At 58.1% G+C, this 26,686-nt stretch overlaps 1 protein-coding gene across 1 annotated transcript; it reads left to right on the top strand.

Annotated features, from left to right (window-relative positions):
- The first annotated feature begins 1,449 nt into the window (after positions 1–1,449).
- Positions 1,450–17,163, top strand: RAC2 (Rac family small GTPase 2). The gene is made up of 7 exons (XM_004418112.3): positions 1,450–1,633; positions 3,732–3,803; positions 11,214–11,331; positions 11,808–11,870; positions 12,205–12,364; positions 15,695–15,827; positions 16,398–17,163. The coding sequence occupies exons 1-6, from the start codon at positions 1,599–1,601 to the stop codon at positions 15,823–15,825; spliced, it is 579 nt and encodes a 192-aa protein (XP_004418169.1). The 5' UTR covers positions 1,450–1,598; the 3' UTR covers positions 15,826–15,827; positions 16,398–17,163.
- The last annotated feature ends 9,523 nt before the right edge of the window (positions 17,164–26,686 follow it).

Below are 26,686 nucleotides of genomic sequence, written 5' to 3' on the forward strand. Positions count from 1 at the left end.
TCCTTTGGTGGCCTGTGAGGGAGGGAGCCCCGGTGGGTCATGGAGGACGCTCGGCCTTCCTGACCCGGGCTGGGCGCCCAGAAGTGCTTTCCACCGGCCAGCTCAGCCTACGAAAGCACACAGGGAAGACAACAGTTTGTTGGCTGGTTTAATCACTGCCTGGCCCAGTGTCGGAGCAGACCCTTGGGGAGGTTGCATCCCACTTTCTGCAAAAGCCATTTTTGCCGACCCTGTAGCTTGTGTGGACAGCTCTGGGAAGGTTCAGCCTCCAGGTGCCGGGTGGGAGTCTCGAGCTGTGCCCTCCGGGCTGGGGAGCTGCAGGGGTGCTGGCCGCCCAGCAGGCCCCTGCGCTCCACACGCTCCTGTGGGTTTCCAGTTTGTCCTGAGTGAGTTCAGGGTGGGTGACCAGTGGCTCTGCTCATCCCCTTCCCACCCCCTGGCCCCTGGAGCTGGAAAGGTGGTGGACGTGGGGAGTGGTGCCAATGAAGAGTACGAGTTATGTGAACTTGGAGCCCCCCAGGGTCCAGTGCTGCTCAGACCCTGGGTCTCCCCATGGAGAAGGGGGAGCACTCACCCTCCCCACGAGCTGCAAAACTCAGGCTTTGCTCCCCAGACAGCAGCTGGGGTGCCAGAAGAGTTTGGAGTCACTTGGCCCTGGGTTTGTTTTCAGGTCAGCTGACTTCTCAGACCCTCTGTTTCTTCGTCATTAAAACGGGCCACGGTGCCTAGTTCCAGGGTGCCTGTTCGCACAGAGCTGCCTCCAGCCCAGGGCCTGGCTGGCACGGGGCACTGTCTGTCACTTCCCTTCTATTTCCCCTTCTCCATCAGCTGGTCCCCACCTCCCTTCATGCCTCATCACCTCCACACATCCCCCATCCTTCACACTCAGGGGTTCTGGCACCGGCCCCTGCTGGGGGAGCCTCTGTGTCTTCCTCATGCAGTCCCCTCACCTGGAGGGCTCTCTCTCCAATATGGCCTTTCAAGTGCTGGCTTGAATGCCACCTCACAGACCCGGCTCTCCCTCTGTGTAACTCTGAGGTCCCCTCCCTGTAGATCCCCCGTGGCCCCATCACTTCCTGCCTTGTGCTATGGACACCCGTGATGAGGGCGTATCTCCCCAGGGACCAGCCATATCTCTTGCATGCCGGACTCACCAGCACCCGATACTGTGCCCGGCACACAGTAGGTGCTCATTAAATGCGTATTGTTTAGAACTGAGATGAACTGAATTCTTAGAAACTTCGAGTTCTTGGAGAACAACTCTGGCCCTGCCCGTGCAAGCGAGTCCCCAGCCAAGAGGGTCCCCAGGTCTCCTGCTGGCGCCCCAGAGCAGGGGCGCCCGAGGGGGTGGCCAGAGGCCAGCCCAGCACCTGAGGCCCCCCCGGCTGTTCTGCCAGACCGCATGCTCCGCCTCCTGCAAACGGCCATGGGGGCAGCAGCTTGGGTAAGTTCCCCTTCCGCTTCCTCCTGCCTCCTGTCCTGCTGCTGCCGCTGCTCCACGGCTGGGCGCCCCGCCAGGCTCTCCACACCCCTGGTATCGGCAGAAACGCTCTGTGCCCTGAGCTGTCACCACCGCTGCCCGCCAGGCCCCGGACACGATGCAGGCCATCAAGTGTGTGGTGGTGGGAGATGGGTAGGTACCTGGCTGAACTTCCTCACAGCCCTCTGCCGGGGTAGCCCGGAGACCCTCCTGCCCTGGCGTCCCTGCGGAAGCCCCCCGCCCTGCAGATGTGGGAATCTCCGGGAGAAGCCGCTCCCTTCTTCTCCAGGGCCCAGAGGGAGCCCCCCGGGTGGGCCAAGGACCGCTTCACTCTCTCTGCCCACCTCACCCCGGAAGCTACGTGGGTGCAATGTACAGGACTGCAGATGGGGGTGCCTGGGGCCCTTCGCCTGCCCTCCGAGAGCTGGGGCAGGTGTCCCCTGGGACCTCAGTCTTCAACTCTGTGGACGCAGGGCGGCGGTGGGGAACCAAGAATCTGGCCTTTGTCCCTGGTTGACCTGGGCTCTAGTCACTGGTTTGTGCTGGTATCTGCCCTTGGCCAAGTCACAGCGCCTCTCTGAACCTCAGCCTGGCTGTTTGGGAAGAGGCCCGCGCCCGCAGGGTTGATGTGGGGTCACTTGAGATATTCCGAGTGGTTGTCCTGTGCTCAATAATTGTTAGCCTCCTACCCCCACCCCCTCTCTCCTCCCCCTCCCCCTCAGCCACCTGCTTGGGGAGGATGTGTGAGGGATGTGGGCGAGGAGCAGAGGGGGAGGGGGACACGAGAGACAGAGTTAAGAAAGGAGGAGGGAAGAAGGGATGGGAGGGTGACTGTGGGGGTCCGTGGGGACTGGCTGGGCTGAGGGGCCTTCTCAACTGTCAGACCTCGGTGACCTCGGGTCATTGTGCCCCCTTGTGATCCTCAGTTCCTCATCTGTCAAATGACAGGTCTAATATGCCACTCCCTCGTGCCTCCCAGCGACAACGTCCTAGGGTCCAGCCCAGAGGTACATCCTGGGGTTTTGTGTAGGTCCAGCCCAGCACAGCCCAGCATAATCCAGCTGGGCAGGCCTCTTGTCTGACTCTCCCATTCTACAGAGGGGCGGCTGAGAAACTCGGATCTTTGCTGGCCTGGGTGGCCGGGGTCTCCCGGGCCCCTTCCTGTCAAGGGATCGGGACGCAGGGGGCCCAGTCTGGCAGTCTCGGCAGCGGTGGGCGGGTTATCAGGCAGCCCTCAGCGGACTCTGGTGCACGGCTGGCGTTATCTGCCTGCCTGCACAGCCCTGCTCCCTTCTGCTTTGTATCTGATATAAGGAGGGCCGGGCGGAAGCCAAGGGCAACGTTCTACTCATTCAAAGTTACCTTGGTGGCAGGCCCTGGAGGGCGGCGGGGAGGAGAGGGCGGGCAGGCAGCCCCCTGAGAACGGGAAGTGATGAGACCTAGCAGGGGAAAGCCCAGGGCTGCCCCTTTGTCCCCTTGGCTCCCCACTGGTCTACCTGTGCCCCCATCACGCCCCCTCTAGTTTATCCTCCCACCAACCCTACTATGAGGCCCATTTTGCAGGTGGGAAAACTGAAGCTCAAAGAAGTTAAGTAATGTGCCCGAGACCTCATGGGATTTGAACCCGGGTCTCTGACTCCAAAACTCCGTGCTCTTAGCGGCTACGCTGTCTGTGTGGCGAGGGGAGCAAGGAGGCCTAGGGTCCCCCGACTTCCACTGGCTGCTGCCCCATGCCAGGCACTGTGCTCAGTTCTGTTATGGACTTCACCTAACTCACTTCTTGGCACACTCCTGTGGGGGTGGACTCATCCTACCTCTATTTTCTAGACGGGGAAACTGAGGCATAGGGAGTTTAAGTGACTTGCCAGAGGTCGTGCCACTGGTAGGTGGTGGGACTGGGATCTGAAGCCCCAGCGTGCACTGGCAGAGCCCCAGTCAGGCAGGCAGGTCTTAATCCTCTGTCCCACATCAGCGTCACCTGGGGAAGCTTGTTAAAAACACAGATCCCCAGTTCCGCCCCGCACCCCTGGATCAGAATCTCTGGGGTAGGACCCTGGAGACTGCCCTTTAACAAACACCCTGGATGGCTCTTACGACTCTCAGGTTTTAGAGCACTGATACGGGGATTCTCAGATGGGGAAACTGAGGCCCAGAGGGGTGGGCCTGGGGGCTGGGATAGGGGACTGGGCAGGTGCTCAGAAACTTCCCCGTGTCCCGTCACCCTTGGCCTCTCGAACTTCCTGTCTTTCAGAGCCGTGGGCAAGACCTGCCTTCTGATCAGCTACACCACCAACGCCTTCCCAGGAGAGTACATCCCCACCGTGTGAGTGCCGTGGGCGCGGGTGCTCGGGGGGCGGGGAGACACGCCTCGCCAGGCCCACCCCCTCTCAGGCACTTCTTGTGTGCCGGGCAATGAGGGAACTGGGGGTCGGGCAGCCGGGAGATGCCCTAGCCGGTCTCTGCCTGGAAGACTGCCTGGTGATCCGGCCAGAGAGGCAGCTACCAATGCTGAGATGAGCTGAGGGCGAGCGCCGAGGCTCCCAGAACGGGGGAGACTGCGTCACTGTGGGGTGGTGGAAGGGAGCGGGCGGCCTTCAAACAGGCCTCTGAGAAGAGGGAGATGGAGGGGGCTAGCCTGAGCAAGGGCAGGGTAGGAAGAGGGGCCGGGTTGGAGAAGTGGCGGGGGGTGAGGGGTGGGTGCAGGAGGAGGTAATCCAGGCCTTGATCCCAGGGAGCGGAGACCCCTGGACACGCGTGTGCTAGGGAGAGGGCAGTGCCATCTGGAGGCCAGTCGGAGGCCCTGTGGAAGCAGGGCTGTCACTCGACCGACCGTAGGTAGGAGTGTGTGGGTGTCAGACTCAGGCGGGAGTTGGGGGAAGCAGCCCTCCCTCACCAGCCTTCAGTGGCTCCCATCTCTCAGAGGACAACTTCCCAGCTCGGTGGCTTGGCGTTCAAGGCTCTGTGTGGTCTTCTCTCAACCTCCCCTTCTAGCTTCACGGCCCATTACTTTGCTTCATGTTCAGTCTGCTGCCCGCCCTCTCTGTTCACCAGACATTTCCACCTCAGGGCCTTTGCTCAAGCTATTCCCTCACTGGACTGCCCTTCCTTCCCCTGAGCACGTGTCTAGCTCCTCCAGGCCAGCTCCAGGGCCCCCTCCTCCAGGAGCCTTTCTGATCTAGCCTGCAAGGGTCTCTCTGGGGACTGACTTTATCTGATCTTTGCCCATGAGCCTGTGGAGGGCAGGGAGCAGATCCAGTTCTTTTGGGGTCACCTCTTGTCTTAGCACAGTGTCTTACGCATGGTGTCATCTACACGTTGTCTCATACATGTAGACGTGTTTTGCGTTGACCTGAATTGAACTTCATGGAGAGGCCCTAGGAGAGTCAATCATACCTACCGTCTATTGAAGGCCTACTGTGGGCTGGCTCCTGCACAAAATGGCACATGTGACCTCATTTGATCCTCACGGGGGCTGGGTATTATTATACCCAGGACGCCATCGGGGATCTGAGGGTCACAGCAGCTGAGGGGCCTGTCCCCAGGGTCACCAGGTGCCCTGGGCTCTCTCTACTGATATTTTTCCCCAGGACACTGACCCAGGCCCCAGTTGCCTCAGACACCGTGGCCGGGCAGGAGGAAGGCAGGCAGAGAAACCTGAGTAGGGAGGCTGGAAAGCCGATTTCTGCCCCAGCTCGGTCCCCAGCTCGGTCCCCAGCTCACCATATGGCCTCGTGCCAGTGCCCGCCCCGCTCTGCCCCTGCCCTTATCTGCCTGTTCACCATCAATCATCAAACGTTTATCAGCAGCTCCTAGTGCCCAGGGAGGGCTGGCTCTAGACCTGAGCGGGGAGGCAGGTGCAGTCAGGGAAGGTGGCTCCTGCAGAAGGCCATCGTCACCAGCCGTGTGCTGGCACTGCCTGCGTTCCTTCTTCTGCCTGTCCAGCTGGCCTGGAAGGCCCACTTGCCTAAGGACCTTAGACTATTCAGCTCCTCTCTCTGAGCCTCAGTTTCCCTTTCTGTAAGAGCTGGGGGCTGGGCTGGGAGATCCCAAGCTCGTTGCCCGGGTGCCTTCTCTCTGCAGGAGGATGGAAGGCATATTCTCTGGTGCAAGACAGTGGGACTAGCGGCAGCCAGGCTGGGGCTGATTGTTCTCAGCAACTTGGAGAACCCTGGGCCCTGGTGGCCTCTAGTGGCCTCGGGGCACTGGACAAACTTGCAGAAGGACGGACAGAATGGACCAGACAAAGTCTACCTTCCCAGGACTCTCTGAGGAGCTGAGTCGGAGACCAGGGCCGGCTTCCTAGCTGTGCCGTCTAGGCGGTTGCACAGGCCCCGTGCTCAGAAGGGTCCTGCACTTGGCTTAATACTCTGATGTCCTCGTCTTGAAATTCTTACCTTTTGAACAAGGGACCTTGCATTTTCATTTTGCATGGGGCTCTGAAAGTATGTGGCCAGTCTTGCACGCCGCCCTCCTTGGTCTTTGGGTACAGAGTTCCTCAGCTCTGGACAAGCCCCCAGAGGGGCTCCTGCTACAATGCCTGTGCCCCTGCGACAGGAGGGGAAAATCAGTCACCCTGAGCCCGTGACACTGGAGAGTGGGGGCAGCGGGGAGAGTGGAGTTGGGGAAAACAGGCCGCCAGAGAGCTCTGGCACAGAGATAAAGATTTGGGGAGTTTCTGGGGCCGGGGAGGGGAGGGCTTGCCGGGGGCAGGGAGGCATGTGCCACCACACAAGATCAGGTAAGCAGGGGAGCTGAGCTCCGCTGGCTGCCAGCGGCTGGGGGTTAACAGCCAGGGTCAAACCCCGCTTTACAGATGGGGAGATGGAAGCCTGCTCCGTGGATGGTCCTGTGTGGGTGCTGGGGATTCAAAGACACAGCAGGAAGACCCTGCCCCTGGTCACAGGAGTCCTCTGTGACATGGGGGTCTCCCCTTCCATCTCACCTCCTTATAACCATTCTCAAAGGGAAGCCCAGGTGAGCTTTCAAAAGGGAAAATTCGATGGAGCCCACCCTGGCCTGAATCCCTCCATGGCTCCCTGCGCACTTAACACCCATCTCCTATCCTGGCGTCAAAGCCCTGAATGATGCTCTCCGTCCTCCCCCGCCAGCCTCCCCCCAGCCTCTGTGCTTCCCCCTTCCCATCATTCGGTTCCCTGCCCAGGTATCACCTCCCTGACCCCCCCCCCAACCCTTCTAAAAAGGCCCTTCCTCCCCCCAGGACCCCCCCATCCCACCACCTCCTTCGTAGGCGGTGCTGAGCTGACTTCCCTCCCCGAGATGGAAGCGCTGAGAGGACAGGGTCCTGGTCTGTCTAGTTCACTGCTGTCCCACCACCTTCTAGAACAGAGCCGAGCACACCGCTGGCACTCCGTAGTGACGGGACCACCATGGCAGGCAGGCAGGGCACACTCTGGCCTGCCCCGAGGAGGTGCGGAACTCGCCACCAGCGGGGTGCTCAGCTCTGTGGGTCTCCTCTCCGAGAAGGAAGAACACAGGTGGTTCATTCAGGTCTGATGGGCCAGTACTTGATGTTCACCCTCATCTGTGAACCGGCAGATGGAGCCTGGAGACCCCATAGGTGGGATGACATCAGCGTCCCCTCTAGCTAGACGAACCGGGGGCCCTGCCCATCTCTCCTGCCTGGCCCTTCAACTGCCCCTCTGCCCAGACTCCGGCCACCAGGCGTGCTCTTCCTCACCGTGCTCAGCTGGCTCGAGCCTCCCCTCTTGGCTCATGCACCCCCTCTGTCCCTTCACACCCCATCTGGGACCCCTCCCTGCTTCCGCACCTCCCCCAGCCCCCCTCCTCTCTCTCCACTGGCTCTGTAACGCCTCCCATTTGTCTCCCAGCTTCTCCTCTGGCCCTTCTCCAAACTTCTCCACGAGGCCGAGAGGGGCATTTTCTAAACGCAAGCCTGATCACGTCACCCTCTGCCTGGTGAAGCCCCTCAGCGGCTCCCCGTTGCCCTGAGGACCAAGACCTCAATCCTAACAGCCCGCCCGACCTGGCCAGTCCTCCCAGGCCCCCCAGTCACCAGCCACGCACGCTCGACGGTCTCTGTGTTCCTTGAAGGCACCATCCTCTCTCCTGACGGGTGGGCTTGGGTGTGGGCTGGGTGACGCCCGGCCCCCTTTCACCTGCCCCCGTTCCAGGCCATGCCAGGGTCAGGGCTGGGCCTGCAGGCCTGAGGAGCGCAGAAAGAGGCTGCGCAGACTCTGGGTGAAAACACCCTGCTGTGTGACCTTGGGCAGGTCACTTGCCGTCTCTGAGTCTCAGTTTCCTCGTGTGTAACATGGGGACAATGAGAGCGTCCACTTCCTGGGCCTACTGAAGGGCCTGGAACAGTGCTTGGCACCCCTGGGTGCTCAGCAAACGTGAGCTCCTGCCCTCCCGCAGCTTAGGGCAGCCCCGCGCCCCAGCTCAAACCTCGTTGAGCCTCCAGCCATGAAATAGCTGCGATGCTTACCACACGGGCTTGTCCGAATTGGGTAACGGGATCTAGTCCTGGCTCTGCCACCAACGGCTGTGCGACCTTGGGCAAGTCCCTTCCTGTGTGTGAACCTCAGTATCCTCCTCTGGAAAACGGGTGCAAGGACTGGCCCCAGCTCTGGTGGAAGGTTCCCCTGGTCCTGGCTCCCTGTGGGTCTCTGCGGGAGGCGGCTCCCCAGGCGTTGGGGATCATGGAAACATTGTCCCTGCAGCGATCCTCAGGCTCCGGCAGCTGGTCCTCTGGGGAGGGGCCAGCGAGGGGTGTGGGGACATCGCACATGAGATTGCTCAGCTTCTCAGCATCCTTCATGGGGTGGCTTGAACATCCTCTGTCTTTCTGGATCCTCCTAATTGCGCCGAGAGACAGGGCTTTTTTCACAGTGAAGAAAGTGAGGCTCAGAGAAGCTAGGTTACTCACCCAGCGTCACGCAGCCAAGGCAAGGCTTCACAAGGGACTCTGTTCCTTCCCAACCCTGGGTGGCTGACGGCAGGTGGATCAACCCTCTTGCAGTGCATCTGTCCACTCACTCGCTCACGAATGGGTGTCACAGAAGGAGCAGGGCTGAAATCCCAGCTCCTCGGTTTATGAGCTGGCTGGCCTTGGAAAATTTACTTGGCCTCTTGGGGCCTCAGTTTCCTCATCTGTATAATGGGTCCTTTTGTCTCGGGTCACATGGGATTTCCACACCTAATGTATGAAGGCCCTTAGCCCTCTGCCTGGCCCCAGAGTAGGTGCTCGGTGCTGCTACAGGTCCCAGGAACCGGCTCTTTTCCCATCGCCGCGGTCCCAAGACCCTGGGGGCGGCTCAGAGAAAACAGACACCTTTGGCTCAAGAAATCCTGGGAGGCTTTTCATCTCCAGAATTTCAGACTGGACGTTAGAGGAGGGAGTGTCCCTACATCCTAAGCTCATTGCAAAGGAGTGTTTCTGGCTGAAGCCGAATACAGCCTGGTTGCTTCTTTTCCCATCATGCCCAGCAGTGTCTCCCCGGACAGCGCCGCCTTCCTGAACCCCCGTGGTGGAATGGGTGGTGCCCAGAGGAGGTACACTGAGCCTCGACTACATGCCAGATGTCGTGCAGGGAGGAACAAGCCAGGCTCGGTGCCTGTTTCTTGGGGTGCCGAGTTCACCGCAGATTGCTGGGTCAGGGCAGTGTGCGGGCCCCGACCCGGCTAGGGATCCGGAAAAGCTTCCTGGAGGAGGTGATCTGGAGACGGGGCTGGAGGAGGGCCTGAGTAAGAGTCAGCCCAGCACGAAGGAGGAAGAGGAGTGGGAAGTCTGGGAGGGGTGTTTGCAGGAGCAGGAGGCAGGAGGGAGCAGGGCCATCTGAGGGACGGTGAGGCGACCAGGAACACACTCCAGGCCTGAACCAGCACAGTGTGTTAAAAACGTCAGGCTGCCATGTTGTGTGTGTGTGTCGGGGCAGGGTCTTTCTCAGGGCAGGGGCTTTGGAGTTACTCTGGAGCAGTGGGGCTCCTGCAGCCTGTCGCTGAGCAGCCTTCTGTGAGGGCTTCGCCGAGGAGGTGGCGTCCCCGGGGCTTCCGTTCAGCTGGGTTTAGTTCTGTTCCACTTGCACTCACTGGGGCCAGGCCTGAGAGTGTGGAGCTGAAGCCCCCCACAGCCCGTGGGGACAGAGACGGGACAGAGACGCACTAAATGTCTGCTCCTCTGCTCATGGTCAAGGCAAAGCAGTTGCCCGAGGGAGGGAATGCGAGGTCTTTCCAGCTGGGGGACAGGGAAGGAGGTGGCCTGGAGGCTTCCCCACAGAGGAGGAACTGCCTGGGCAGGGTTTTGATGCATGAATAGGAGACAAGGGGGAAAAGGAAATGGAAGGGTGTTCTAGAGAGAGGGCCAGACAGGAGCAAAGGCCTGGAGAGTGTGGGTGACCACGTGGTCAGGGTGGGTGGGAATATTTGGACAAGGAGAGGTGGGGAAGGGCGTTCTGGGCAGGGGGCACAGTGCGAACAAGGGCAGGGAGGAGCGATGCCTGGAAACGGCTTGGCTGGCGTGTGACAGGAAGAGAAGGAGGAGAAGCTGGAAGAGCCTGAGGTCTCAGTGGGCTAGGTCAGGAGACAAGGAGCAGGGCCTGTGCGGTGACTTCAATGAGGAGAAGTAGGGTGGTGGTCCCTAGCTCTCAGGGGAGGGATGCGGGTATTGCGGAAGCACAGCTGTGGCGCGGGGCAGTGACCCCCAGATCAGACAGAACTGGCTTCTCACCTAGTTTGGTCACTTGCTGGCTGTGTGGCCTTGGGCAAGTCACTATACCTCTCTGATCCCAGTTTTCTCTTTCGCACCTGAGGAACCAGCCCCTTCCTTGCAGGGGTGTGTGTATGTAGAAATACTGCTGGGTTGAATTAAAAATTCTGGAAGCTCATTTGATGGCCCTGGAGGCCTCTCTCGTGCTGGTGGGGAGATTTTAGTCGCTGTCGTTGCCCCACCCTATCCCTTGGGCATGTGTCTTTCCAGTGTGTGCCCCATTTCCCAAAAGTGCCCGTGACTGAAGGCTTTCAGTGTGCACTCCGGGGTGGGCTGGAAGACCAGGAAATTAACCCCCAAGGATGTGCCTCTGCCAAGGGAAGATGGAGATGGCGGGTAAATACCCCACTGCCTGCCTCCTCTGGGGACGCCCTGAGCACAGTTCATGCTGTCTCCCAGGTGGCCCCAGAGGGTCCTGCCCCTGCTGCCCACAGTGGTAACAGCTCACCCGCACACCCTGTGTCGGCCGCTGCCCCTTCCTGTCTCCTCCCCACTCCCCCCTGTGGCTGCCAGGGGTCGCTTCCCAAATGGCTCAGGGTTTGCTTCTGGGGGCCCCACCTAAGACAGAGATGAACATTCATTCAACAACATTCAAATAGTCAAACACTGGGGGACCGACTTCAGTGTCCAGCGTGGGAGGGGGGCAAGGTTTATTCTGATCGAGCCTTGGAGGGAATGTTATGCAGCCTCAAAAAATCGCCTCTCGAAAGGATAGGGCAGAAGATTGCAAGGTCAGAGCTGCAAGGGCAGAAAAATGATGGAGACAGTGTTGTCCTCTTTATGCTTACCCGCATGAAAAACATTTTTAATGTAATAGACCAGTAATGAGAAAAAAAATAAAAGAAAACCCAGCCACGCAGTGCTGTGTGACTTCGGTCCTGTCCCCGTCCCTCTCTGGGTCTCGGCCTCTGCCGTGGGGCTGGGGACTGGGGCTCCTCGAGCTCTAGGGTGGGAGACTGACCCTTCTGTCTGGCCTGCTCCCCACAGGTTTGACAACTACTCAGCCAATGTGATGGTGGACAGCAAGCCCGTGAACCTGGGGCTGTGGGACACGGCCGGGCAGGAAGACTACGACCGCCTGCGGCCGCTCTCCTACCCGCAGACGGTGCGCCCCCAGCCCCCAGCCTGGCCGCACTCTCCCGTTCCCTCTGTGGGGGATGCCCTCGGCCCGCTCGGCCTAGTGGACCCTGACCCGCCCCCTAAGGCCCAGCCTGTGGGGGCTGTGACCAGACGGTAGGGTAGTGAGGGCCTGGTTGGGTGTATGGATTCTGGTTCCAGACGGCAAACGCTATAACCTCTGTAGCCTCACCTTCCCCATCTGTAGAATGGGCTAGTAGCAGCACTTCCTGCAGAGTTCTGTGTGAGGATGAAGCTCTTAGGGCAGGCCCCAGCCTCTAGGACGTGTTAGACGAATGGACAGCAGCCTGGGAGCAGAGGGGGAAGGGCACCCCTGCTCCGCCCAGATCCTAAACCCCCAGCGTCCCCAGGCCCCACCCCTCAGTGGCTGCCAGGGGTGGGAGGGGCCCAGGTGGGACCCCCTCCAGGCCCCTCCCGGGTAACCCTGGCCTGCTCTGTCCCCAGGACGTCTTCCTCATCTGCTTCTCCCTGGTCAGCCCCGCCTCCTATGAGAACGTCCGAGCCAAGGTGAGCTGGACAGAGCAGGGTCCTGGGGGCACGAGGCAGGTGACCCAAGGGAGAGAGGGATGGACAACTTTAGGCCTGCCCCTGGGGCAGCAGTGGGCCTGGGCAGAGAGTGTTGCCGGTGGCAGCCAGGGCTGGGGGGACTCAGGGGGTGAGACCTGGAGGGGGTCTCAGAGCGGGCTGGGATGGCTAGCTTTCCTCTCTGCCGTCTGTAACCTTGTCCCCCTCCTCCCGCACCACCCGGTGCCTCTTCTCACACCCTTGCCTGCCTCTCCTCTCCTCCCCGCTCTCATGCCCCTCCTGCCCCTGCACAACGCCTCCCCGCGCACCTGCGCAGTGGTTCCCCGAGGTGCGGCACCACTGCCCCAGCACGCCCATCATCCTGGTGGGCACCAAGCTGGACCTGCGGGACGACAAGGACACCATCGAGAAGCTGAAGGAGAAGAAGCTGGCGCCCATCACCTACCCGCAGGGCCTGGCGCTGGCCAAGGAGATCGGTACGGGGCCCGGGCTCAGGGGGGAGCTAGAGGCAGGGGCCCGCCTCAGCCTCGAGGTGGCTGCAGACAGGGCTCCAGGGCCAGGCTGTGCGTTTCAAGCCGCGTACCGGCTGTGTGACCCTGGACGAGTCACTTAGCCTCTCTGTGCCTATTTCTTCAGCAGTAAAACGTGGCAATAGTGATAGTTCCAGGCGGTTGGGAGAGTTAAGTGAATTAGTACACACGAAGCTCCCACAGCCCACTCACCATGTGGAAAGCCCTCTGTGTTAGTTAGTCGTAGTAGCAATATAATCCATAAGCAGATACTGAAATAGTGTGTTTTGAGCAGACAGAAGCAGGGATGAAGTGAGTGTGCTGTGGTTGCCCGGAGGACGAGCAGACAAGTCAAGCTTGGGTTTTCCAGGAAGGCTTCCTGGAGGAGGTGCTTTGGTCTTAGGTTAGAAGGGTGACACCTTCCCTTCTGCCTTCTTCTCACCTCCTTTTTCTCAACCCCCTGGCTTCTCAACCCAGCTCTTCTTTGCCTCCTGATCACTGGGCCAGAGAAGTAAAGTGACTTCTCAAGGTCACACAGCTAGCAGGTGTCAGAACTGGGATTTGAACACAAGGCAGCCAGTTGCTGGCTTGGGGGCCTCCGTGTGGTGGCTCAGGGCTGCCTGCTCAGGGAGGTGGTGACCGGCCTGGCCTGTCCATGGTGTGGGGGCCTGCTGTCCTTGGCGAGGCCCTGATCTGCCTGCCGCCCGGGGATGCGACACTTGCCTGAGAGCCCGGGATCACCAGCTGGGTGTGGCCACTGTGAGCAGTGCCCCAGCTGCCCCGGCTCGGCCTCCCCACAGGCTCCTGCAGGCCAGGGTTTGGCCCCCGAATAGGTGGGGCCTCCCCACTCGTCCCTGCCTCGGCCCTACCACTCTTCCTTCCGCCGGAACTGGGAGGGCCCTGGGGACTCACATCTCTTCACAGGAAGAGAAACCGCAGCCACCACCTCCCCCTCCTGTGACTAGCCCAGGGACATGGCCATCTTCCCCCGGGGGCCTCAGGCTGCCTCGTAGACCCTGAGCTCCATGCCCCATCCTAGGGGCTCTGGTTCCCAGCTCTGCGGGTCTTTCCCACAAACATCGAGGATTGCACCCCTGCCTTCTCTTCTTCCCAACCAGCCTGTCCCCCCCGGACTCCTTCCGCCCAGGACTGACTCTCCAGCCTGCACTGACGCTTTCCGTTTAAAGCACGTGCCCTGGCATAAGGAGAAGGGGCCTGGATTCTGGGCCTGGCTCTGGCACTGACTTTCTGTGTGACCTCGGGCCACTGGCTCCCCATCTCTGGGCCTCTGTCTCTCCACCCACACAAGCTGGCCTGGACGATCCCGCAAGGTCCTTTCTCCTCTGCGAGGAGATGACTCGGGATTCTGCCTTGGCCTCTAGCCAGTCCCTCCTGGAGCTGATCCCAGGTGCGGGTGGGGCAGGGGCTGCGAGTTAACTAGCCTCAGAGAAGCCCAGGTCGAGGGTGAGGTTGGGGGACCTGCGGGGCTGATGAGGAGGACAGCGATTGCCTCTGCCCGCCTGGCCCCTCCGCAGCCCCAGGGTGACAAGGTGTGGGCGCCACTCTGACCCCAGCCGATAATTGTGCTGCCAGGGACTGAGCATGTCCTGCGTGCTGGGCCCCTGCATTGTCCCTCCTCATTCTCAGAGCAACTGTGAAGGAGGGACTCACCACCCCCACTTCACAGAGGAGGAAACTGAGGATCGGGGGGAGGAGGTCACTGGCGCAAGGCCACTCAGCCAGGACGTGGCAGAGCCCAGATTCAAACGCAGGCCGCCCGGCTCCCTCAGTCATGAAGAGCAGGGTCATCTGCTGCCCCCATGCCCCCTCTGCAGCTCCCCTGCCCCCCTGGCTCAGCTTGACAAGCCGTCACCTGTCGACGTGTCCTAGACAGGTGGGAGACCGAGGTGCAGAGTGGGGACTGGCCAAAGTCTAGACTGGTCAGAGGAGGAGCGGCAGGGAGCCCAGGCCCCCAGCTCAGGACCTTTGCTCTGGGCGCCACTGAGCCAAGAAGAACAGGAGGGTGGGGGCGCCGGGGAGAGCAGTTGGTGGGTGTGGAAGAGTGGACACTGGCTATGGTCCCCTGCAGAGAACAGTGGCAAAATGCCCAGTGCCACCCTTCTAGGGACAGATGGTGATGGCAGTGAGGCCCCCAGAACTCAGGATGCTCCGTTCCTGCCAGCCGAGCCCTGGGACCACTGCCCATGCGCCCTGGTGGGAGCGTGCTCCCCTTGGAGGAGACACGTCCAGCGTGTGACTCTGGACAAGCCACATCCTCTCTGAGCCTCAGTTTCCTTGTCCCTGTCCCCTCCCCCTTTCTCCCCAGCCCCGGGCCTTGGTGGGCTTCCCCCTTCCAGGGGCTGCCCCTCCTGAGATCCTGGCTCCCCCTCCCCTGCTGGGTGTCCCTGGGCCCGTGGCTCCACCTCTCTGGGCCTGCTTCCTCATCTGGGAAGTGGGGAATCACAGTATTTCCTCACAGGGTTTCTGGAAGCGCCCGGCTTGGTGCCTGGCAGGGAGCAGGTGCCCAGCAGTGTCACCTGCTTCCTTCCCTAGAAGAGGGGCTGCAGGGAGGAGGCAGAGACCCCCTACCGCCCCGCTCCTTCCTCTTGTTTCTGAAATTGGCCCCCAGGCCTCTCGAAGAAGGGATTTGCAGTACCTCACTGCAGGGGAACTGGGTTGTAGTGGACTCGCACAGGTTGCTTCCAGAAGGTCATGGCACGCTGCCCTGGGAGTGGGGCTCTGCCTGCCCTTCTGGCTGTCCGTGCCCTGGGCTCCAGCCCTGAGTGGGCCCCTCATGGGGCAAAGGAGAAGCTCTCCATTCTCCTTCCTCTTGCTGAGGCCCCAGCTGCCCCGAGGTGAGGAGGGACGTCCAGCGTGTGACTTTGGACAAGCAACTTCTCTATGAGCCTCAGTTTCCTCGTCTGTAAAATAGGTGATGCTAAGCAGTGGTCAGATGACTTTTGGAGGGTCCTGGTGAGTTGGCCCTGAGGGCCTCAGGCCTCTGGGGGAAGCATGCAGGCAGGTATGTGGCTGTTTTCTAGAAGCAACTGAGGCATGGAGAGATTCGGTCACTGTAGCATGAGCCTTTCTCTTCCCAAGAAAGTATCGAAATTCCCACCTCTTTTCCGCTGATTAGGGGCTTATGTGTCCAAGAAGGACACGGACCTGCTCTCATGGGTCTTAACCCCTTCCACCGGATTCAAGCTCCTGACTTCAGACATGAGGGGGCCTGGGAAGGGGTCTTGCCCAGGACTCTCCCCTGACCAGGGCCTCTGCCCTCTTTCCGCCCCGCCCCAGACTCAGTGAAGTACCTGGAGTGCTCGGCCCTCACCCAGCGAGGCCTGAAAACCGTCTTTGATGAGGCGATCCGGGCCGTCCTGTGCCCCCAGCCCACGCGGCCGCAGAAGCGCCCGTGCAGCATCCTCTAGGGGTAAGAGCCTCCCCTGTGCTTCATGACCCCCCCCACACACACACAACAGGCTCTGGCCGGGAGGGGGCATCCAGCCGCCGCTCATGGCCCTCAGTTTCACTGGGAGTGCACTTAGGCCAGGACAGAAGGGGGAGTGGCAAAGTGGCCTCAGTTTCCCCATTTGCCTGAGCCAGTCCCGCTCGGTGAGCCCAATTCCCAGAGGAAGGTCCAAGGTATCAGAATATGCCGGGGAACCTGAGCCGAGGAGCGGATGTCACCAAGCTCCTGCTCTGCTGTCCCTGCAGGAGGGCGGGGGGACAGGGGATGGAATGAGCCCTCGGCCCCCCCCAGGAGACCCCAGTCTGGCCAGGGATACCTGACACCCACGTCGGGGGGAGCAGGACAGACCGAGCTCTGAGACTCTTGGGGCGGAAGGAGGACGGGGAGGACTCGGCGTGGCGGCCGAGGAGGGGGGCCGTCCTGGAGGGAGGGCCCCCCTGGAGCAGGAGCCGGGAGACGGGAAGGGGCCGTGAGCGGGCTGTAGAGTCTGCTCGTCCCCAAATTCTCAGCCCCTGCCTGCCTCCCTTCCAGGTTGCACCCAGCCCTCCCACCCAGATGGTTGTGACCTCCAGGAGCCCCGCCCAAAGCCCGATGGCACCCCAGCTGGCCACACTGTCCCCTCCTTGTGGCGTTTCTTAGCAGATGGCTGCAGAGCTTGGTTGAGCGTCTTCTCCGTGCCGGAGGCCCCCTGGGGCCCGAAGGCTGTGAATTTGTAGGTGCTGCGTCCCCATCCCCTCATACTCCTGCCTTCTCAGGGGCCAGAGGGGACCCCCGGACCCAATAAACCCCTGTGCTACCGTGGCCAGTGCCGGCTGCTGCATGTGGCAGCGTCCACCCGTTACTCTACTCCCACCCAATGCCTGAATCCCCTCTGGAAACTTCGGGCCAGATGGTTGCTGGCCACCACTTGTATACCTTCAGGGACGGGCCTCTCCCTCCCTCTCGAGGCAGCCTACTTCAATACTGATGGTCCTGCTTGTCTGAATGTTCTACTGAACTAAAATAAGCGTCAGATGTTTACTCCTCTGGTCTTAGTTTTCCTTTTTGGGACAATGTAGAACAAATCATATTGTGTAAGTCTCTGCGGGCATCTGCCCAGCCAGTCAAAAGCCTGGGTCCAGCTGACTCCTGCCATGTCTCAGGTCTTTCTGCTCCACTCACAGGATCCTGAGCTGCATTTACCTGTGAGAGTCTTAAAACTTTCAGACCCCAGTCGAGACTTTTGCTATTGCAAATAGAAAACCCAATTCAACCTGCTTAAGCAGAAAATAAATTTATTGATTCAAGTTTGGAAATATCATGACTTCAGGTGCAGCTTGATCAAGGGGACTCAAATGATGTCATCAGGGCTCACTTTCCTGTACCTCTTTGCTCTGCCTTCTGCTCTCTGGTTCCTTCTCAGGCAGGTGACTCTCAAGGGCTTCATCCTTCCAGTTCAAGATCAGCAAAAAAGAGCCAGTGTTTGCCCCAGACGAAGTTCTAATTAAGGTTTACTCTGATTGGACCAGCTTAGGTCTGGGGCCCTCTTTCAACCAATGATATTTGTCAGGGAGATGCTGTGCTCTGATTGGCCAGGCCTGGACCACATGCCACCTAGAGCAAGGAGTGGAGGCAAAGCCACACACACCAGGTTCCCAAACGGAGACTGAGAGCCTTGCTGGGATTTGGGAATATGGGTGTCACAGCCAGAGACCCCCAGCCTCTACTATTGCAGGTCACGGGAAAGTGTCCCAACAGCGTAAGGAAGCAATGGCGGTCCCAGCAGGCACTAAGCAAAGGCAAGTCTCTAGGAGAGAGATGGGGCTGTCTTAAGGACTTAGGAGGGTCATCCATTAAGCACGCGGTGCCTGGTATGGCGGGTCCCACCATAGTGCCTGCTAATTTACAAACGCCAGACTCTCCGCTCCTGCGGACAATCACACGTCTCTATCTAAACCTCATCCATTATTCCACACGTGTTCATTAGGCACCTGCTCTGGGCCAGGTGCTGTTTCAGGTGCGGGGGTGGGGGTGGTGGTGACGTCCAGTTGCGGGGATCCAAGGATGCACACAAGTTCCTGCCCTAGCGGCCTGGCGCTCTAGACGCTAAAATAAAGGAATAAACAAAGAGACAGAAGACCCCGTCCCTGATGAAACAGAGGTCCCCCAGTTCCCAGCCAATGAAATGCCTTGGGTTCCCATTTTCGGCTCCCCCAGAGCTCCTGGCCCCCCCACCGCCCCCCCTGATGTCCTGAGGCTCCGAGGCAGGACCCCACCGTCTTGAAAGGGACTGGGCGCAGGGGGAAACCCCACGGCCTGTCTCAGCTGCAGCTCAGACAAGGTTGTCGTGTTTTTAAAGTTACTTCTCCTCTGAAACAAAACAACAAACCCCATTAAAACCCACACCCACCTGACACGAATGCAGACATGGGTGGGTCAGACCCCACATCCTAATATAGTCAATGTTTAGGCACCCCCTGAGGCGCCCCCTCTGGTTGGTGAGAGTCTGAGGGGAGCCTCCTCCTGCTCTTACTGGGGCCTCGGGATAAAATTCGGGGTCCCTGCCATGGCCCTGGAGGCCAGGCCACACACCCCCCTCCTCGGTACTCACACCTCCACTGTCGGGCTCAGCTCTCTCTCATTTCCTCAAAGCCACATTCCGAGACCTTTGCACTCTCTGGTCTGGTTTCCTTTCCTCGAATAATTTCCTCTGCTCCTCCAACTTCCCTGCATGCCAAGGGCGGGCTTCTTCCCCTGAGCGTGCCCCAGGGGACACAGTCCTTGCTTTATACCAATAATCACATCAGCGAATAAGTTCTCTCACCATTGTGTGCTCCCACCTAGCACATATTATCTCATCTAATCCTCCTAGCAGCCTTCCAACGTAGGTAGTAGCAGCTCTGTGGTGCAGAGTAGGAAATAGAGGCACAGGAGGGCACAGGACCTGGAGCTCAACTCACTAAGGCAGACACTCTCCTCTCCCGCCCTCTACCACTACTCCCATCCTCCTTGCTAACAGGATCCTAGCTTTGTGCAGAGCAGCAATGTACCTAGCCTCAGACAAAAATACTTGTTTTCCCAGCCTGCTTTGCAGCTGGGGGTCCCAAGGTCGCACAGTTCTGGCCCACAAGACATAGGTATAAGTCAGCTGGAGAGGTGGCTTCTGTGAAAGTTTTTGTTTTCTTCCATAAAAAAGTGATAGACCCAAGCAACACTGCCCTTTGTCCTGTCCCCTTCCCTGATGAATACTGATGAGATGTCTGGAGCTGCAGCAGCCATCTTATGAACTTGAAGCCACAAGCGTGAAGATACGAGCTAACACGCTAAGAATGGAGGAGCAGAAAGATAGAAGGGCCTGGGTCCTTGCCAACTTTGTTCTGCAGCTGAGCCAGTGCCAGTGGCTGCCTTGTTATGGAAACAAAATGAAAATGAAACCACCTATTTGTTTACGCTGCTGTTGGTCGGGCCTTCTGTTACCGTTAGCTGACAGCACTTGTAACTTAGGTCTTAGGACTCCTAGGCCTGTGCTCTTTCTACTGTATCAGCGTGCCCAGCAGGCACTGGACATGGGGTGAGTCACTTGTTTCTGCTCTGCAAGGTGGCAGAGGGCCAGAGGCCCTTCAGATAGGAAAGAGAAACCTTGAGGGAAGTCGGTGAGGAGCCTGTTTTGAAACAGGAAGAACTGTTGGTTGTGGGCAGGAGCTGAGAGCAGGTGATGCTGGCTCAGTTGAGAGCAACCGCTCACAAGCACCCACGCAGTGCCAGGCCTGGGCCGGGTGGCGGGGCTCCAATGCATCAGACTTGGGCAAGGAAAGCACCTGCCAGACAAGACTACTTCATTCGGTCTCGGTCTCAGAGCCTGGCTGCTCCTTGCTCCTTCTTCCAAAGCAGAGGCTTGGGGGCCCCCCGGCTGCTCCTGATCCCTCAAGCCTGGAAAATTCGGCCGTCCAATATCTGCTAAACCACCCCCTTATCTAACCCACTGCCACTCGCTGCTCCAGCCCTTCCTTCTCTCCCCTGGACAGTACCTACGGCCTCCTCACTGGCCTCCCTGCCTCCACTCTCTCTGCCTGTCCTCCACCTCCACCAGGAAGCCTGGAGGATCTCCCTTATTTACAAACAATTGTGTCACTCAGATGCCGGACGTTCTCCTGTTGCCTTCAAAACTGCGTATACAACTATCAATTCGTTCAATCATCTAGTCGTTCAGCAAACAGTTATTGAGACTGTGCCCCCAACACAGGGTTTGTGGGTGAGTCAACGTGGGCCTGCTCTCAGGAGCTCACCACCTGGCGGGAGGCTGCGGAGCAAGCAGAGAGCCCAGGGAAACGGCCCCTCTGCTCGGAGGGCCCCCCACGACCCTGGCCAGCACCTGGGACCTAGTACATGTTGGACAAACATTTGTTGCTTATATAAATGAATAAGCAGATGAAAGATGGATTTTAATGGCGACAGAGACCTGATCTTTCCAGTGACCCCGCTGAGCGCAGCCTTCCGGCCATCCTTGCCAAGGCCCCAGTCCCGCGCGTGCGCCGTCTTGGATGTGCCAGCCCAGCTGAGTCCCCGGATGATTGCAGCCCCCGCCAACACCATGTGGAGCAGAAGAGCCACCCGACTGGGCCCAGCCAACTCACAGAATCATGAGAAAGGATAAAATGATATGCTGAAACAGTGACTTTTCTGGGGGCGGAAGTCCCCTCGCTCTCTTCTTTTGATCTCTTCTCCTCCTCCTCACCCTCTCTACTCCCCACCGCCCAAGAAATATCACCCCTGGGGACATCTGACTATCCAGGCCTCCTGGGGTATGGGAGGCAGGCCAGGGTAGGCTCTGGGGAGGGAGATGGAGATCTAGGATGGTTCTAGAAGACTTCCAAGGCCTCAAGAAAGGTGAAATGATGAGCAGTCATCCACGTAACCTGAGTTCAGTTCAATTCAGTTCCCATGTTTTAGCTGCAGGCTCTGTGCCAAGCTGTGCCGGGAGCTGGAGGTGCAGAGAAGGGTGAGGCCAGCTGTCTGCTCCCCAGGGGCTCAGAGGCCAGGGGGAGAGGCAGACATGTACGTCGACACCTGCCACGAGATTTGTTCCACATACCACAGAAGCGTGTTCAATAGAGAGGAAGAGTCTGGTCTCAGGCAGAGATGATTCCGCCCTCCCCCTCGCCGCAGAGCAGCCACGACAACAGGCAGAACACGAAACAGAAACACAAAGTCTCATCTTCAGATAAACCAGGAGACACCTGTGGCCCCAAACCACAGCACACCACGACAGGCAGCAGACGGAGGGTGGTCAATGATTTAACAGGGCCCAGGAAAGGCAAACCTAAGCGCCGGCTGTTCCACAGCAGGGCAGGCCGGGGGGCTTGGAGACGGAAGAGATGCAAACCACCTGGCCTCGTGGAACCCTGGGGGGCTCCAAAGTAGGGGACCCCGACACCCCAGAGGGCGAGGCAGGAGGCTGAAAACAGAGGGGTGCGTGTGGAAGTCTGTTTAAGGAGCAGTTAGACCCCTGGGTCCCCCCTGCACTGTGCAGCCGGGCAGCCACCCCTCCCTGACCCGGGCAGGGAAATCAAGCAGAGAGTTCTGGACCCAGGGACGCCAGCTACAGCGCCAGTGGGGGTGAGGCCCCAGACTGATGACTGGGGATGTGGTAGATTTGATTATGTGTAGAAAATACTCACTCCCTCCACCCCCACCTCCCGGGGAGGAGCTGCTCCCCTCCACTGATGCTGGCCTTGGCTGTGTGCTACGTTTCGGCCGACGGGACGTTAGCACATGCATAAGGAGGACTTTCGCACCTTGGCGTGCTCTCTTGTGCTGACAAAAGAACATGCCCTGGTAAGTCTGCTGGCTCCAAGAGTATAAAAGAAACACGGGGCAGAGGTGTTCAGCTGACCTGCAGACCTGCAGCCCAGCCTAGACCACCCGTCCCAGCTGACCTGAAGAGTCAGGTCAGAGTGCAGTGAAATAAACGCTTCTTGTCATGTGCTGCAGAGATTTTTGTGATTGTTTGTTACACGGCAATAGCTGACTGATACACGGGGATTCAGTGAAAGTCTGAATACTGAACAGGGTGACCCAAGCCCCCTTCCCTGGCCCAGTTCAGTAATGCTAGCACCCAGGCATACACTCATCCCAGGAAACTGGACAGGATCTGACCACCCCAGAGAAAAGTCTTACAGATGCTGACATCTGGGTGTCCTTGACAAAAAACCCGGCTGTCCCTACAGAGATGTTCACTATTTTGCAGCTCTGCCTTCCTACATGGAGCTTCCAGTCCGATTTTTAATGTTTCATTCTGAAAAATGAATGGATAATAAAAGAGGACTAGACAATTGAGGAAAGCTCTAATATGAAAGAGACCCAGTCAAACAAATAGAAAAAAAAGGAACTAGCAAGAAATAGAGACAATGCAGTGATCAGGAGAAAATTTAAAAAAAAATCATCCTTGCTATCCTTGGAGAAATAAGGAAACATATTACATCCACAAATAGACACAGAATACCATAACAAAGGAATAATCAGAAAACAGAAGAACTCTTAGGAATGAAAAATATGTTGATTAAAAATTAAAAAAAATTAGAAGCATTGGAAGATAAAATACAGTAAACAAACAAACAAACACAAAAACAGCTCCCAGAAGGTAGAATAAGAGGGTAAAAGTAAACAACAAGAAAACTAAAGGATTAATGCAGGAGGGCCAATAGTCAAATAATAGGAGTTCCAGAAGAAAATAATAGAAAAATTCTTCCCAGAACTGAAGAAAACAAACTTTCAGAGTCAAACAGTTCACTGAGCGCTCCAAACACTTGGTGCTGGGGGCACATGACCCAAGTGTTATGAAATTTCAGAAATTTAGGGATAAAGCAAAGATCCTAGAAGCTCCCAGAGTAAAGAAAAAAGCTACCTAAAGTTACACACAATGGATTGAGAATAAGAATATTACTGGAAGCTAGAGACATAGACAGATGCCTTCCACCCTCTGAGTCAAAGTGATTCTCAACCTGGAATTCTATACCCAGCCAGGCTATCAACAAGTGTGAGAGGAGACTTAACTATTCTCAAACACGCATACTTTCTCAGGAAGTTACTGGAGGATGTACGCCAACAAAATAAGAGAGTAAACCATTAAAGAGGAAGACACAGGATTCAAGAAACAGGATCTAACATGGGAAAAAGCTGAGGGGAGTCCCTTATACGATGATGGAGAGAGAATCCCAGCTGTGCACAGGCACGGAAGACACTGGGACAGATAACGAGGAGCTTAGGAGTCTCCAAGAGACAATTATCACTGTGGTAGACCCTGGAAATTCCACTGTGAGGTTTTTATGAAGCTGTAGGAGTGTATGGAAATAGTTAGTCCAAGAAATCTAAGATATTAAAAAAAAACTAAGCAAATGAAAAAATGAGGCAATTATTACATCCTGGCTGAGCAGGACATAATAGTTATATTACATTAATAATGGAAACTCTGACTATGCATTTAACAGAAAATTATGTTGTGTTGAGAGGATGGGGAGAAGGGAAGAGAGTGTGTAAGAAATCTAAAATCCTCACCTACATAATAGGAAGTCGGTGGATGATGGGTGAAGTAGGGAATCAGGAGATGGAAAAATAAACCTGATATTTAGCAAGATGCAGATAGATACAAGGAGAAATAGCTAAGAGGGTGGAATTGACTCTGGGATAAGAGGTGGGTCAGGGCCACCGGAAGACTGCTACTTTTTGCTGTTATTGGTCTTTTGAGCACTACTGCTTTTTAAAATTTACTTGCAAACAGTACTCTGATAAAAATAAAAGCAAATTTAAAGTAACTGCTTTACAGATAAAAAGGAAGCCCAGAGGAGGGACCGTCAGAGGATGGGAAGGCTTCAGAGCAGGTGATGCTTAAACCTGTTGAAGGATGAAGAAAGGGATTGGGAACAGCCTGTGCAAAGGGCCTGGGGCACGTGTGAGGCTGAGCCTGAAGGCCACGGTGCTTCGGAAATAGAGGAAGGGGCGGTTGGGAAGAGAAGCAGGCACAGGGTACTCAGGCCATGGCGGGGACTGTGGATTTCATTCTCAGCAACGGGTGGCCCCAGGAGGGGCTCAAGGAGGAAGCAGCTGGTGTGACTTAGGTTTTTAACAGACTCACACTCCCTGGTGAGTCGGGGTGAGGGCAGAAGCAGGGGGACCAACAAGAGGTGACGGTGGCTTGGCCCAGAGGGAGTTTGGGGGCTGGGCAGGCTAGAAAGATGAGAGTTCGAGGTGGAAGCAGTAAGGCTTGGTGCTCAGAGCGACAAGCTTACCCGTGTCTGTTTCATCTGATCTTCACAGGAAACCCCTGGGGCCTGGCAGGAAGGTGGGCACATTCTACCCAAGAAGAAAGTTCTCAGAGGAGTTTCACAAAGTCACGCTGCTTGACTGGGGCAGCGCTGGGGCTCAGACTCACCTGCAGGAGATGGGGGGTGGGGAGGGTCACGCTAACATGCGGGTCCCGGGACACCGGGACCACTGCTGTGTAAAGGGGTTGACCAATTCTGTCTCGAAGCAACCAGTGCAGCAGGTACTGACAATGAGGGGCTGAGGCTCAGAGAGGTTAAGTCGCACATCCAAAGTCACACAACCAGTAAGCGGCAAAGCTGAGATTGAACCCCAGCAGGAGCCAGCAGAGGCTGATGAACTGGAGGACACCCTTGCTGGGGACTCCAGTGACAAACCCCCAGGGGGCTGGGCTGGGAAGGGGTTGGGATCATCTCATCTTATTTGAAAGACAGACCTCAGTATCAGTAGCTGAGGCCCCCACCTTGCATTGTGGTCGGCTGTGTCCTGGCTCTGGGGCATGGGAGGAGCCTCGGCCTCGGCTCCTGGAAAACTACCCGTCTGACGGTAGAGGCACAGTCGTTGTCTTGGGGAGCCCTCCAGTCTGAGGGTGGAGACACGGCCTTGGGTTAAGGAGGCCAGGATCTGATGGGGGAGATGGCATTGTCCCATCTCGGGGAGGCCAGCCAAGCAGCCCCCCAGGATAGCAGGCAGACAGGACAGCACTGAGGTGCCAGGTCCAGGCCGGAGGTCAGAGGCCCTGACGCTCCAGGACCTCAATGCCAGGCAGGCGGGGCCGCCCCACGGTGCCAGACACCCAGCATCCGCCGCTCCCCAGAGCTCACAGGTGTGGGGTTGCACTTCCTCTTTCTGCCCTGCCGCCCCCAGGAGGAGGGGTGGATCGGGGCCCCAGGGTCCCTTCTGCTTGGGGAAAGCCCCGGGGTGGGTTGGGTGTCTGACCCAGGACACACCTGCCCCCAGCCCGGTGCCCAGGATGGCCACCTCTCCAGCCTCCTGGAGGCGCTCGGCGGAGCACAGCCTCCCCCAGCCCCCCACTGCTGGCCATCCATCCACCCTCCTCTCACGAAACACGCAGCAAACGCCTACTGCGTGCCAGGCTGGGGCCGGGCCTGGGGCCACAGCAGGATCCACACAGACTGTCCCTCGGGGGCTCCCAGCCCAGCATGGGGAGGACACAGAGCCTTGAGGAGCTCGGATCAGAGGCCATGGGGGGCCGGGGGCTCCGGGAGGTCTAGGGAGGGGCCGAGCTAATCCAGGGCATGCGAGACCCGGGAGGGGCCACCTCAGGGAGGACTCCATCTCACACGTGGAGGTGGCGTGAGAGACTGTCCCAGGCGGGGTGCACAGCCTGTGCAAAGGCCCTGAGGGGAACCAACACTCTCTCACTGTTCCTGACTGGTGGGCCTTTGAGGGACACAAATCAGGTCACACAGTTCCTCTGCTCACGCCCTGTGAAGCTCCCCACCCACCTGGGCTGAGACAGCAAGGCCCTAGGTGGTCTGGCCCGAGCGGGCGCCCTCTGCCTCCCTCCTATCCAGCCGCACTGGTCCCCTTCTGGTCCCTCAAACACACAGGCTTGTCCCCACCTCAGCGCTGAGGCACGGCCGTTGCCTCTGCCTGGGCGCTCTTCCTCAGACGTTTGCTTGGTCTCCCTCACCTCCTCAGAGAGGCCTTCCCAGCTTACCCGTCGAATGAACGAATGAAAGATCGAATGAATGAATGAATGAATGGCTGTCCTTAGCCCTTTATGATGCTCATACTGAAAGAGGAGCTTAGGAATGATCTAGTCCAACCTCCCCATGATCCAGATGAGCTAACTGAGGCCCAGAGAGGGGAAGACTCCCACCGTCACACAGCCAGTCGGCAAGCTGGGACACAGCGTCCAGGGGCAGCCAGGCCTGTGCTCAGGCCCCAGGGCAGAGCATCTCAGACCAAGTGTTGGCACCCATGGTCCAGGGGCCGAATCCCGCCCACCGCCTGTTCGTGTGCAGCCTGCCAGCTAAGAATGGATTGTATAGACGACCATTTGCAAGCAATTTGATGACAGGAAATACTAACTTTGAGCTCCAATTAAGCAAAGTGTGATTCCCCCAAAAGAATTCCATTCTTCTCAGTGGTAGACCTGTGTTATAAAAAATGTCCTCAATTGTTATTATTATATTCTGAATTTCGTCAATTTACAAATAGCAGACATTTGTTTTCTCCTGTATAGTGTCTTTGATTTTGCCTCTTGGCCCCCAATGCCTGAAATATTTATTCTTCACCCTGCCCTTCCTCTCCTCACCCTGCCTGAGGCTCTCCAGACTCGACTGGTCTCAGGACTAATGAACCCCACCTGGCCTTCCTCTGTGGCCGGTGTCCAGCCTGTGGCCGGTGAACCCAGACCGTGGGATTGTGGACTCCCAGCCCAGTGCTCGCCCGTGCTCCCAGCCCGCCTCGCAGCACTGCCCAACCCCACACCTGCCTGGCCTCGGGCCCCAGCTGTCGCCCCGGGGGACATGTGCCACAGTGGCCTGGGGGGC

Source organism: Ceratotherium simum, chromosome 25 (assembly GCF_057802395.1).
Source record: "Ceratotherium simum simum isolate JZ-2026a chromosome 25, ASM5780239v1, whole genome shotgun sequence".
Lineage (NCBI taxonomy): Eukaryota > Metazoa > Chordata > Mammalia > Perissodactyla > Rhinocerotidae > Ceratotherium > Ceratotherium simum.

Bases quoted from the DNA above. Each gene is read 5' to 3' on its own strand.
- RAC2 (XM_004418112.3), top strand. From the start codon at position 1,599: ATGCAGGCCATCAAGTGTGTGGTGGTGGGAGATGG. The intron at 11,332-11,807 runs GTGCGCCCCCAG...CTCTGTCCCCAG, and splicing joins CGCTCTCCTACCCGCAGACG to GACGTCTTCCTCATCTGCTT. The intron at 12,365-15,694 runs GTACGGGGCCCG...GCCCCGCCCCAG, and splicing joins GGCGCTGGCCAAGGAGATCG to ACTCAGTGAAGTACCTGGAG.